Genomic DNA, 14,287 nt, shown 5'->3' with positions numbered 1-14,287 from the left:
TTAAGCTAAAGCAGGAAGCAATGGGTGGATTCAGAACACACAAGGACACCACGCTGTCAGCATTACTGGCAGGAGCCTCTGCATTCCGCTTGCTTTTCTGTGGGGGCTTTACAGCTGAGTTTTTAAAAAGTGGTTAAAAGGAGGACATTGTGGGAGCTTTCCAGAGACTTCCTAACAAGTGGGAAGGGTGATAAGGAAGAAAGTACATATTTATTTTAAAAACACAGATCATTGGCCGTTCAAAAGCAATAGTCAGGACTGTATATTCTACAGCACTTAAGCTAATTTTACTCCCCCACAACAAAGTGACCACCATTGCATCCATCTGAAAGAAACACTCAGATGGCACGGTGCCATTTCATTTTGGTCAACTCCCCGCCATAAATGGTTCATTGAAATCAGTCCAAAACACAAGGGCAGCCTTAACATGATGGCATGCAATGCATTTACCAAGACGTCCACACACTGGTTTCTGTAAGCACTTACCTTACGGAGCTGCTCTATTAGCTCCAGCTCCTCTTCGCGCTGTTTGGAGTTTTGTCTGACTCTGGGGTCTGCACAGTCATTAGCGGGAGACAAGGCGTGTGTAGAAGGTGAAGTAACCACTGAAAAAGCAGCATGAAGGAAAGAAAAGCCAATAAGCATGGTTTGGCTGATTGTCCTTCCCTGCTGCACTACACAGCACACACAATGTTCCAGAAGGGGTACAGCGTATTCCTTTTTTTGAAATCTGTTTCTTTCATTAGCTTATTAATCTATCAAGCTAATGATCTACTAATCTAAATGAGGTGTTCCCGTAACACATGCTCCTTCCCGTTTAGATTTTTTTGTTTTTGATGGCTAATAATCATTCACAAAAAGACGACAAAGTTTTGACAGATAAATTATGTTGAAAGAGTTCAGTCTTTCTACAGGAATTGCAATTTTGTTATGTGCTACTATAGCTGCCCTCACCACTTGTTGATGGCTTGTGTGGCATGTCCTTAAGTGTAAGCACAGACCAGGAAGAACAAATTCCCACATTTCCGCAAATATGATAAAAGAATATTTGGCAGCTCTAAATAAAAATTGCTTATTCACGAAGTATTGAATGCTATGTGTCTATAAATGGAACTCTAAAACTAGTTTGGCAATAATGACCCGAAGTAATAGAACAGTGCAAAACCTAGGCAAGGCAGATATTAATAAAATGTAGCAAAACTAGCTAATTTCTGAGCTATGTAACCTACCTTTGTTTGCTTCATCCCTGACAGCTGTTCGGAAAAGGAAACTCTCAGGTCGCTGGGAAGGGTTTCTATAGGAAGGCGGGGCTGCATGACCAGGATATGGAGGGGAAAGGTGGACTAAACAAATGCAGAAAGGCACAGGAAAGGAGGAAGAAGGAAACGGTTAGAGTTTAAATAGAAAATGGGTTCAGCAATGTGGTAAATAAAAAGAACAAAACAAAAATTTTAATATAATGACAAAATAAGTTACATGCATGCATGATAAAAGCACAGAGCAGGAAAAGGCGCTTTCAAGGACACTTGCATGCAAAGCACATTCCACATACCGCTTCCAACAACTGTTCTGACTGCTGCTGAATGCATCTGTGGGCCAAAGCTTGCAGGAAAGCCTAAAGCAGCCGAACCCTACAACTCTCCCTGAAGACATGCTTCACCCCTGCTGTCTCTCCCCTCATGTGTTTCCAAGGAGACCCAAATAACCGGGTAAACTATCAAGCACAGCAGTGCCACATACGAAGATGGGAAGCTATGCTCCCTTCTCCTTACAGCACGAATATGCAAGCAGGCATTTTGATCTCTTTTTTTTTTTTCCAGAAACTTTACTGCCTTTCCCTGTTACCTGTCTGAGTGGTAGGTGAGCCAGGAGAGATGGTAGATCTGTCATCACTCTGTGGACAAAAAAAAGTAAAAGAGTATAAATGGTCCTAATCTGGAAAAGCTGTGACCACATTTTCATTTGATATGTTTTAAAATAGGCTCCATCCATCTAAATATCCTTCAGAAAAAAACAAACATGAAAAAACACAAACCACATTGTTCCCCACATCTCATCTCTGCAGAAAGCAATGAAGCTTTTTCTTTTGCAGAAATGACACAATTGCTCTTCTCCAAGGAAAAAAACAAAGATTAAACAGCACTGACAGTGCAATGACAGATCTATATTTACTCTTCCATCTAACCCAAAATTTCAAAGTATTCTTTGCAAAATGGACACAGAAAAGCAGATAATTAAATTAACATTCAGAACTTGCATAACAGCAACACTGAAGAATACACAGCCTCTCTGACATCTCTGGTAATGCAAAACTGCTGTTCACTGAACATCACTCTCCCTAGAGAAACACATTGTGGTTTACTATGGTGCTTAACATAGGCTGGTTACTCATGATGAATGCGTTCAGTACAGCAGTTTCCACAAAAGAGAAAGAAGTAAAGGATATTCAGTGATAAAAGCAAGGTGGTAAAGAACAGAACAAAAGTATTTTTGATAAACTCAACTTGGTCAAGAAAAAAAATCGTCTTGTAAATAAAAAGCAACATCAAAGACAACCAAGAACCCCTTGGAGCAGAGATGGGTTACCATGTTTTTATAGCTTAGGCCTCCTGTAGACACAGCCTAAAGCTAAGATGAGGTAATACCTACTACAGTTTAATCAGTTAAATCAGATTCATCCCCTACTTGAACTTTTGGCTAGAAGCTGACAGACTAACACCTGTTAAAACAGATGTGTGGATCCAAGAGTTTTTTGTTGGCTTTATTGGTGAATGATAATAGCAAGAGATACCTTGACAGGACTGAAGGTAGAGGCATTGGGCAGGCTAGTAGCACAGCTCTCTTGATTCAACCCTGAGAGTGACTGAATGCAGAAAGAAAGAGAAGGCAGTAGCAGTGTTAGCAAACGGCTGAAAGGTCACGTGCAAAGGTGGAACCGAGTAAACGAGTTAGAATGGAAAAAGTGGTCATCACGGTCACGTTCTCAGAAACATTCAACAGGCAGAACACAGAAACAACACAAAATGACTTGCCGAACTAAACTGCTTGCAGAGAGAAAAGCCTTCCTACTCTCCTGAACTTTACGGCTAACAAACTTGGGAGATGAAACATTCCTTTTTACACACAAAGTGACATCAGAAGCAGAACTAAATAATAAATAGGTAAGACCTTACTAAAGAAAGACCTGAAGTAATACCTATGCCATCAGACTCCAGACCAAAAAGAAAAGTTTACTCCGTAGCAGTTTGTCCTGAGCCACTATTCAAAACAAAAGCTTTCTTTTTAATGTTTCAAGTATGCTATGAATTTTAGTAAGTTAATTTCCCATCAGTTTTGTAAAATTAGAGAAACTTGCATCTAATGGACTAACGAATACACATTTGGTCTGCCACAAACACTTAATCCCGATCTTTGCGAGTTACAGAGAAAGAAAGATTCTGTGGGTGAAATTTAGCTCTTGGAGAAGACGTATGTGTGAAGATTTACAGTGTTGTCCAAAATAATGTACTGTCAAACTCCAGTTATAACCACTAGATTAAAAACCACCAAAACCAAACAAAACACAACAAATAACTTTTAATGTTTCCAGAATGGGACCTCCAGCATGCCAATATTCATCTGTCACTGACAGGCGGATCTCGAAGGCCAAATTCTGCATCTCCATGAACCCTTCAGCCAATTCTGCTGTTAAGGTACATGCAAGTGGTGCGGTGACACAGCACTGAAAACAACACCTACTATGAAAGCCTGCATTTTAAAGATGTAACAGCTACCCAAATCAAACTTACATCACGGAAAAGCCCGACAAAGGACATGTGGGGTGCTTAAAGTCTCAAGCACTTAAAATAAAAACCTAAGCCTTTCCTTTAAATTTTAATTTCTTCCCCTCTGGTTATTGCAAGCATACTTAAAACATTAACATTTGAGGACTGAATGACTCAAGAACGAACCGATACTTTCTGAAATGGCATTCAAATAGTGTAGTGGAAATTCAGCACAGGAAAAACACACCAAATGACACCTAGAAACTTCATAGATGTCAACTACACACTTTGGGGTCTTAGTATTTTCAAAGGTTTGCAACTATTCTGTCGCTTCAGAACAGCACAGCCAGGAAGGACTAGACGGAGATGCTATACACAGGCCAAGCCTTACACAAACATCTTCAGGTCCTATGTAGACTTAGTAGCTGATCCTCAAAACAGCCTCTTCTCTGTAGCAGTGCAAACATTTTTTTTTGTTGTTGTTTGAAGAGTTTCAAAATACCACTTCAGCAAATAAAACATTAGCTAGTATATGCAAAAAGCAACATAAAACAAAATGCTGGTCTAACATTCACAAAACTCTTTATTCCTACATGAAAAGAACAAGACAACCTTGACGCAGACTAACAAGAAGTCATCACAATCCACATAGCCACCAGTGGGCAAAGAGAGGGGTAACACGGCACACCATAGCGTAAGACAACCACAACAGCAACACACTGCATGCTCTTCACCTGTTTGCGAGTCCCTGGCCTTCTTTTAATGGTATTGGTGTTATTGTCAATCTCAAAGACAAAGAGAGGCTCAAAGCCATTCTGTCAGGGACAGCAAGGGAAGAAAGGGAGGGAAGAGAGGAAGAAGTGAGGCAGAGAACAACTGTAAGAGAAGGTAGCCACAATACAAAAGGAACCAGGATGCTGCAAATTCAGCCTCACAACACTGCTGCACATGCTGAACTTCAGCTCTAGGTCTAGCTCTGAAGTCAGAGAAACCTCCCCCCAAGCCAGAAACAACCGTAAACAAAGGGGATGCCAAAGCAGAGCCCAACCATGACTCTGTGCTAACCAAATAAAGACATTTTAAGTGAATTTGATTATTAGTTGCCTAAATACACAAAGGGATGCCAACTGTCTGACAGAAAACTCCAGGGAACAGGCTAGTATAATTCACGTCCTGCTTACTTTACTCACACCGTTACTACTTGTAGCACACTGATGCCCCAAAGCCTTATCTTAAAATGTTTCAGAAATCCTGTGTTAACTGTGACTTGATGGTCTCAGGCCACATTTGAGACCACAACAAGAAAACACAACACAACAAAGGCAGCACAACGTAGCAGTGACACATGGGTTATGGAAGGAAGAGGTCACACCAGCTGTCTGATGCTTATCGAGTGTTTCACAGGCTTCATGACAGAAATTAAGAAATAGTTTGACAGAAAACAAAGGATGGTACCTTTTATATTTGTTTCTGATGGTAATCACCTTGCAACATACAGTATGAAAGGGGAAAAAAAAAAAGAAGATATTCAGGGAAAATGAGATTCATAAGCAATCGGGGTTGAAAACTTTAGCCAAGTCTGAAGTCTCAATACTGTATTAACAAGATAACTCAATTGTAATGAATGAGCCTACCCTGGTGAGAACAGCAAGCAGGATATGACTAATACAAGACTTTGAGGTCTAGTGCAAATTTTCTCAAGAGAGGTCATTGACTATATTTCTTCAGCAAAGTTTTAGTTAGCCTGGCTATTATAAATCAACACAATGAAATCTGTCAGAGCAGATTCCTATAACCAAATATCCAGATGTCCTATAACCAAACCCCATCTTGCATCAAATCACAGGCATGTTGAAGAAACATAGAAGTAAACTATTAATATCCACAGAAGGTATGGATAGTCATTTTGTAAATTGAAATACTGTCCTCAAAGTGTTTGTAAGTAGAAAGACATGATGAGAGTAACATGTGCAAAGTGAATGCATTTTAATTTGTGATAAAAGGCAACACAGAAGACCACCAAAAGAAACATGATGTAAGATTTAAAAAGTAGATTCACAACTTGAATTTTGTTTTTAAGAAAGTTTCTGTAAAAGCAGTAACAACACCAGAACAGAGAAAAATCAAAATAAAGGAGAGCTCTCTTGCCTTCTACCTACTAGATTTTTTTCCCATTACATCTGGACTGAATACATTGTTTGGAGGAAAAAAAATGCAAGTAATTGCTCAGTTTACAGAATTCTCATCTTTTACTACACCTCTATGTAAGACTCTCCTCTTTTGCTACAAAATATTATTCACACACCTTAAAACTGGAACAAACAGTGGAAAATCTAATGGCACACAACTTTATTATTATTTTTTAATTAGCCTATCTGTAAGTTTCTATATCTAAAAGTTTCTGAAGTTAATAGGTGAAGTTTATACCACTGCATGCAGTCATTAGGCAGAGAGAGAAAATAAAGAGGAACGTATGTCAATGGAAAACGTGTACTGAGAACTGCCATTAGGAAATGGTATTTTGATACGAAATGCCCCTATACCTCACTTCCCTAAAAAAAACATCGTAAGAAATTAGATCTAACTAAATTTCAAATCCATAAAGGACAGGAGAAATGCCAAATAAAATGCAAAAATTAAAAAAGGTAAAAGAATTTCAACTCTTACAACAGACTTGCTTTTTAAGCAAACTAATGAACATTTCATTGTTGTTGACCAAGGTTTTGTAATACATTTGTGGAAGAAAAACCCACTACAAATTCATGACCTAGCCAGAGCTTAATGTTCTAGTTACAATAATCACCAGAAACAGCTGTCCTGGCTTATGTCATCATTAGGCACAGTATATATTTCCACTACAATATAGATCTGCAGACCTCAATTCAGCAGTTCAAAAAACCAGTGTTTCATACACCAAAACCACCATGTACAGGATGCGTAGTTTAGTGCTGCTGAAATGAGCACAGAATTAAAAGAAAAATGAATACAGAACTGATCATTTTCAAATCCTGTTCGATCTTTCCCTATCAGCCTGGGAAGGGGTGAGGGAAGAGAGAGAGTGTGTACACGTGTGTGAGAGAGAGAGAGAAGTGCAAGGATTTAACTTAAAGACACAAAAGAAATCAACATGGATGGAAGCCCAGTAAAACAATTTCTGAAAATTCTTAGTCACGTCTACAGCCTAAAATTCAATATATTAATTTACAACAAAAAACACAGATCACACAAACAAAAAGAAATGGGGTCCTTAAAATGTATCTTTAAAATACATTCCAAAGATGAATTCACTGACAACAGAACATCAACATTTAACATGAACCACATCTACTCTCCTGGTTCTTATAACCTAAATATAAAAGCACGTTTTTATATACTGATTGTGATCTCTCTAAAAAGGCACATGCATGATCACAACTAAATCTCTCCATAACATTATGAGCCTTCTTTTTCTCCCTCACAGTGCTACTCATGTGATAGCAGGAAAACCAAAAAGTCTGAATAAAGAGACAGTAAACACCTTGACCAACATGTTCTGAAGAGATATATTCTAACCGAGAGCACTGCCTGAAGAAAATTTAGGCAGATAATGGATGCGCATGAATTAAGAAAACAAATCTCAGGCATGCAGTCATGCAACAGCAGGCAAATCAAGTGTATTTTTCTTTTATAGACAATGATTGTGGCATTAATTATAGTCTTTAATTATGCTACATCACTAAGATGCCATAAAAGAAAAAATAGCATAAAACATGAAAGTGAGTACATAAATGTTTTTATTTTTACTAGTGCTCAAAACGGATTATTAAGACATCTTCATCAACAAATAGTAAGAGGGTATGAGGAATATTTCATGACTTTTAGTATTGACATGTACAGCAGTTTTTCCCTTTGCTATGATATGGTTACCATGACACTAAGCATTTCTAACGACCAGGTGCAGGATGCAAACGAAGTTGAAGGCTGTATTCAAAGCATTAAAATTGTTTACTTGACACTGAAGAGCTCATCAATTAGGAAGCAAGCTAAACGGAGGAGAAATCAAACTGGAACTACTAGAGGAGGATTTTGTATTTTATAAGCTGTTCTTCACTATCAGTAATTTTCCTTCTTCTCTAAACTTTAATTATTTTATGGAAAAATATCACTATATTATTATAACAAATAGCTGACAGTACAAATATCGATATATTCGAACTAAGTCACTTTTCAAAGAAGATGGTCATGTTTTATGCTATTTAGATTAGCTCTAAAATAGTTTGTCTAATCTGAGGCAACCATAACATGTAGCTATTTTTATGCTCTAGAATCTGCCAGATAAAAAGGCCATTGCGTGCAGGATCTTACCACTAACAAGGCACTATCATCAGTATGCTGAGACCTTCTGGATGGAAAGGGACACTGGGAGGTGGGAGAGATGGAGTAATGTCAGAAAAACAGAATGACACAGCTGTGAACAGACAGACATTCAGGGACACGTACTGCTTGTTTATAGCATTTTGAGGCATTATTTCTACAGTTCTATACAGTATATATAACTGTGTAGGAATATATAGCCACATGACCCATGAATTACAGTATATTCATATCACTTAAGGAATCAATTATTCTGCTCTGTGTTGTCTCAAGCAAATACAGACAACTACGTATTCACAATTCTTACTGTGGCAGAACAAAGGACTCTTTAAAAGAATAAATTAAGAACAGAAGAACATTAATAAGGAAAAGAAGCAAAAACTATTTCAAATACCCCATGTTTCAGTAATTTTCAAACAACAAAAAGGTGAAAAATGCTTCTGAAGAGCTATTTGTAAGCGTTACGCTATTAAAGGTTTTGATCTGATTAACACTGCCATGTGAATTATCTTCCCCAGACAAAAGTGAGGATGGCAAGCAGTGGAAGAGCTATTACCAAACAGAAATGTGGTGCAGAGAATGAACAGATGTCATTGGCTCAGGTCTGTAGACTTCAGAAGGCTGAGCCTTGTGCAATTTTTATCCCCTATTTACTCACTGTTTTTGACTATAAAACTACACTAAGAGAAACCTTTTTTTTAAAAAAATAAATAGATAACCCTCAAAATAAAAATAGTTAATCTTTCTGGGATAACTGGTAATGTGACAGACAAATAGGAGAAAACTGATCAATGAAGGAGAAATCACTGCAACACAAAATCTTGTTTGAATACTCCCATTAGAAATTTAACTGTACTGCTTCCAAGCAGCATCTTAAAATGGAACATTAAATCTATTTTCTGTATAGAACATAGAAAACATACAAGAAACAACCAAACACTCAGACAAACAATCTACATGAACAGAAGGAAATACTAAACTGGTCCATAAACAAAAAAAAAAGAAAAAGGGACCAACTCAGGGCCTATTAGATGTGAAAAACTTATCTTATAACCCATTCCTGAAGAGTTCTCCACAATCAGGAAAATCTCCTCTGATGGAGAGAGCTAAGAATTCAGGTACTGCCAAACCCAATTAATACTTATATTGGAGTCTTACCTCACTATCCAGAGGACTTTGCTTCTGGGTACTTAAAGATGCTTTTTGCTACAGAGAAAAAGGAAAAACAAAAGAAATTTAAAAGGATGTGACAGAGAAACAAAAGCTCTGAACAGAACAGCATAATTTAGAAGTGTTTTAAAACACATGAAGTCCTAGTTTTTAAATAAAACGTACTGGAGAAATTTCAAGTTTCTACTGAGATGAAAGCACTAATATTATTAGTCAAAAAATAGCTTTCATTCTGTATGAAAACAAAAACCCAAATTGTTTTTGCATATTAAAAGATGCATAATAAACCAAAAATATTACCCAAGGGAGTAATTTCATTGCTGAGAACAAAGTGCTCATGAATAACAAAGGCAACAGAAGAAAAAAAAAAAAAGAAAAAAGGCTTGTCAATGAACAAAATGCATCCTAAATATCTTAAGTCTTTAACTGAAAGACTAAGCTGAATTTTTAATAAAAGCACCTTTTCTGCAAAACACTGCCATGAATCTGAGATTAGTTGATGTTAATGAGAAGACTTGTTTCAGGCAGCTAGAAACCTTTTCTCTACAATCACAATTTTACAATTGTAATTTTACAATTACAATTATTTTCTGCAATATTCCAGCGTTAATGACCTTGGCAACTAATTTTCATTAAGGGAATCAGAAAAGATAAAGATTTGGAATCAAGTAGGTACTTTAACAAAGTCAAGAACAGCTTCTCTCTGGATCTGTTTCGTTCTCATCCTTTCCTCCTCGTACTGAAGTGCTGCTAGCTGTGCCTCTCGACGGGTACGCTCTATGTGCCTGCGGTGCAGCTCGGGATCTGTATTGGGCACCTGGAACAAAAGAGTGCACTACGTTGTTAAGACAGAACTACAGTGGGTAAGACAGAAGGGTTACAGAGCAATAGTCCATATCTTCTGGCTAACATAAGTTTGGTTTTGCACCAATCTTAGCCAAAAGAATAAAACAGTGCAGTTCAACGTGTTACCTGACTGTGGTGATTTGATAGAGAGAGAAAACACGGTGAATCAGCTGGGGGCCTGACAAATGGAAAAAACAGAGAGTGATTATATTTTAAACTTAAGTAAAAAAAAATAATTCATACATGTGCATCACTGACAACTCATACATCTCATCAACTCCAGGAAAGTAACTATTTAGTAAGCTGCTAAACTGCTGCAACAATGATATAACTTATTGTTACTGCTTGATAGATTTTGTGCAGTCATTTCTACCTCTTCTCCTGAATTGTGATAAAAATCCTTCTGCAGCTACGGATGTATCAATGGGTTTGTATATTTGGCCTATTATATTGAGATATTCAGTATCTTAATTCTCATTCTCTAGGAGCTGATTAAGTAACCAATATAGGAACTTTTCAGATGATCCTCATGTAGAGGAACAACTGGTTACAATGGCTGTTTAGCAAAAAAGAAAAAAAAAAAGTAGGAACTATATGTTTCTTTTCCCTACCTCTCTGTCCTGTCCACATAACTCCTTAGTACTTGGTGATGCTCTCTGTCCTGCACCAAATTTAGAGTTTCAGGTCTTCGTAATTCATCAGTATCCCTGCAGGTAAACACCAGGTGGAAGGGGGATTGGCCACTGATGCATAAACACTACTGTCAGGTGAATTCTTCTCTAGACTACAGCTGTTTGTGAAAGTAATTGCCTAGACAATTAGCTTCAGATAATCACAACGGTGAAATGTAAGATGACTAAAGAAATTACGCTGTGATACCAGGTTAGATCACAATTACTACAGTTCATAATTTAATAAACGTAACTTGCTTAATTAACAGAATGGTTTCAAAACACACAAAAATGGAACTTCTCAAGATTATATTCTGGTGATTGTAGGCCTTTTTTTTTTCTGGAAAAAACAATTGTTTTTAAAACATTACCATCCTCTGATATTTCCAGAACAAATCTCACTTCACCAATCAAATGATGACTTTCTAACAATCTAAATGATGACTTTATCAGTGATGCAAGCCATCAAAGTCACAAGATAAACAGTAACTGAGCTGTCTCACACCTATCATACTAACAATATAAGAGAAATTTTGCAGTAAGGTCTTAGCTAGAACGTAGCTGTGAGCACTGAAACAATTCCTAAGGTCTACAATTCCACAGTCTACAACATGTTCCCTGCCATACAAGAAGGTAGATGGAAATCAAGTAGGTTACTCCGGTACCCTTGACTCAGCAACCCTTGCTTCTGGGTCAACCACGGAATAGGGAGAGACTCCTCAATGCACTTTGGAAAACATCATTCTTGCTGCCTGTGTGCTGACTAATTCCACACCTACTCTCTGCGGAGAAGCTAAAAAGATGTGGAAGATGCATACGCTACAGGTTTCCCCTGTTACTTGAGTTAGCACCGATGCACACCATGACAAATCCACTACTGCAGTGCTTTGAATAGACAGGACTGGGTTCAACTAAGTGCTAAGAAGCATATTCAGACTAGAGTACACACAGCTTTGTTGCATAAGAAACGAACCACAGTCTGTCCAGAGGCAAAAACCTAATTTACTGAACTGAATCAACTAATGTAAGTACTCTTAAGATGAAGTCTGCGTTACATCCAACTCTTCAAGGGTTTTAATGGCTTTAGCATGCTGAAGAAAAAAAAAAAAGAGGCTGCCTGCCAAGGCATTTGCAATGAATTATTGTGGAAGCAGTTTACAGCTTGTGGTTGGCACAAATGAAATATTTGACTAATATATGCTTAAAATTATTTAAAAAAAGACTAGTTGTCATATGGCTGTTTTTCCATAATCTTGAGGGCAACAACATAACCCGTTTTTAGTGCCTCATTAAGAATTTCACCCTGCTGCACCAGAATATGAACAATCTACAATTCCTTTAGGTCTTCAATTAATTACTTGCACATCAAGATCCACTGCCACTCCCACGTAAAATTTTGATAACAATGGACACCCTAAGCGAGATACAACTTCCTTTATCATTAAAATCTGTGTATGTAAACAGCAGCTCACTCCTGGCTAGCTAGCCTTCTCGTCTTATTTTCTGTAGATATTTCTTGGAATCCAGTGTTTGTCTAATTACTTCCATGTTGACCACAAATGTTCAAATAGGAAAAAAAAATAAAAATCAGTCTTTCAAACCAAGAGCACTTCATTTGGGAAGAACACGTCAGACTGTTATTTTATGCTTTACTTGTAGACACTACAGGGTAAGGAATGCCAATATATGCTGAAGGAGTTACCCTCCATTATATCAACACGACTAGTATATTTGCACACTGACTGTACATTTCAAAATCTCTATTAAAACACTGCCATAACTCTGGAGAAATTTAAACACTATTCTTGATTTCATTTTCTCTTTGAAGACCATTTCTGAATGCCATTAAACTTACTGACTGCGTAAATAATGACATACCTAAGGCTAGCAGTTCTTTCTCTCTCTCTCTCTCTTTTTTTTTTCCAAACATTCCTAGTACAATTGAGTTGGTTTTCTGCTGATTCCTTAACATTCATTTTCACTCCACAGAATACCATTGAAGGATTTCAGTATATGGAAGGTTCTGTCAGTTTTGATTTTAGTTGCATTAGAAGAAGCTATACATTTGCCTATCTTCTGTTCTTTCAACCCAGACATCTCTTCTCAAACCTAATCACCTCATTTACATCCTGTCCGGCTCTGACCCATGTTTTATGGATAAGCACTAATCCTCCGACAAGCCAAGCAATCACTAAGAAGTATGGACATACTTCAGAAAGGTCACCTTTGTTAAACTAAGTGACCATGCGGTTTTTCCATTGTCATCAGTGACTTCCAATCTAGCCCTTCTTCCCCTGATGTTTTAACCAATATACTTAAATCTAAGCCCTGGTATAGAACAGTCAAGCCTTTTGGTCATCATTATTCGAATATGAATTCCAGATCTAGAGCAATAACTTATTTGTAAAGCACCATGCACATTTCTGGTGAAGCAACAAAAAACGTAATTTAAAAAAAAAATATTCAGTAAATATCTGCTTTGCATTCATCATGAAACTTTGCACAAAATTACTTCTACCACATATTCTTACCTATTTTGGTGTAAGTATCTGTTTTCCGTTTTTTGAAATTCTCTTAGGGATACAGGCTTTACTGGGGAGCCCTATGCAAAATAACACAGAAGACTAAATTAGCAATGTATTCGTAACACTGTACATGAAAGTCATACATACAAAGTATTCAAAATACCCAACAAAGAACAACAAAACACAGCTCAAAGATTTTTGTTTCCAGCTAGGCAAGCTCACTTTTTTTTCCCTCTGCTATTTAAAGAAACTTTAGTTTCAAGACTTAATATGCCTACTGTTTAAATGAGTTTTAAAACCTCCGCTATTAAGGATAATGCAGAGAAGTAAATGTAGGTAGAAAATAATTAACATCACTTAGAAGAAATGTAGAATTAAGCTCTAAAGAAGGCATACAGAACTGTAGAGCAATGTAGTCTGGAATCTCAGAAATACAGGATACAATAGCTGATGCCCTAAGGACAGGTCACTGGTGAATAAAAAAAGCAAAAAAAAAAAAAGGGTATGGAAGAGCACACCCTATGGCTTCATTTGAGTTATGAAGTCATTTATCTTACTGGGAACAGAGACAAATTGCATTTCTATTGATACCCACTAACATAGGGAAATGGAAACTTCAAGACTTGTCAATTTTCACTCGTGCCGGTATTGATACTGCTATATTGCATACAGTTAGACTACTACTTAGGTCAGAGTTTTAGGCTGTTTGTATTTTCAGAAAAACTGCAAACAGCTTAATTTTTATGAATGCCTATGAACCCTATTAATAACTTTTTTGATGTTGTTCAATGCCTTTTCATTATTTACAGTGAAGAGTCCTTGGGTTGTAATGCCAGCAGCTGCCTTTTTTGAGTTTTGCTCATGTCTATGCTTCAAATGGCATCAGCTTCCACAATTTGATATTGAATTTGAGATCTGCAAAATGAATGCATCTCCAATAGATATTTGTGTCACTGAT

The 14,287-nt window shown here is 37.2% G+C and overlaps 1 protein-coding gene across 18 annotated transcripts in view; it reads right to left on the bottom strand.

The window, feature by feature from the left end:
• Positions 1-14,287, bottom strand: part of LRCH3 (leucine rich repeats and calponin homology domain containing 3) — a 64,596-nt gene that overhangs the window by 12,588 nt on the left and 37,721 nt on the right. For 4 of the 18 annotated variants that reach the window (XM_083848229.1, XM_083848241.1, XM_083848231.1 and 1 more), the window contains exons 10-16: positions 13,336-13,406; positions 10,745-10,840; positions 10,260-10,311; positions 9,964-10,104; positions 9,276-9,323; positions 1,846-1,894; positions 487-605 (exon numbers count right to left, since the gene is read on the bottom strand). In XM_083848229.1, coding sequence (XP_083704355.1) covers positions 487-605; positions 1,846-1,894; positions 9,276-9,323; positions 9,964-10,104; positions 10,260-10,311; positions 10,745-10,840; positions 13,336-13,406 — 576 coding nt within the window. Of the gene's footprint in view, positions 1-486; positions 606-1,229; positions 1,344-1,845; positions 1,895-2,791; positions 2,864-4,498; positions 4,580-8,108; positions 8,163-9,275; positions 9,324-9,963; positions 10,105-10,259; positions 10,312-10,744; positions 10,841-13,335; positions 13,407-14,287 lie in introns of all 18 variants that reach the window. The other 14 variants (XM_083848237.1, XM_083848225.1, XM_083848236.1 and 11 more) reach the window with 8 other exon arrangements.

Source organism: Anser anser, assembly GCF_964211835.1.
Source record: "Anser anser genome assembly, chromosome: 9".
In the NCBI taxonomy this organism is placed as follows: domain Eukaryota; kingdom Metazoa; phylum Chordata; class Aves; order Anseriformes; family Anatidae; genus Anser; species Anser anser.
The sequence above is the reverse complement of the archived record's forward strand: the minus strand, read 5'-3'. Positions and strand labels throughout refer to the sequence as shown.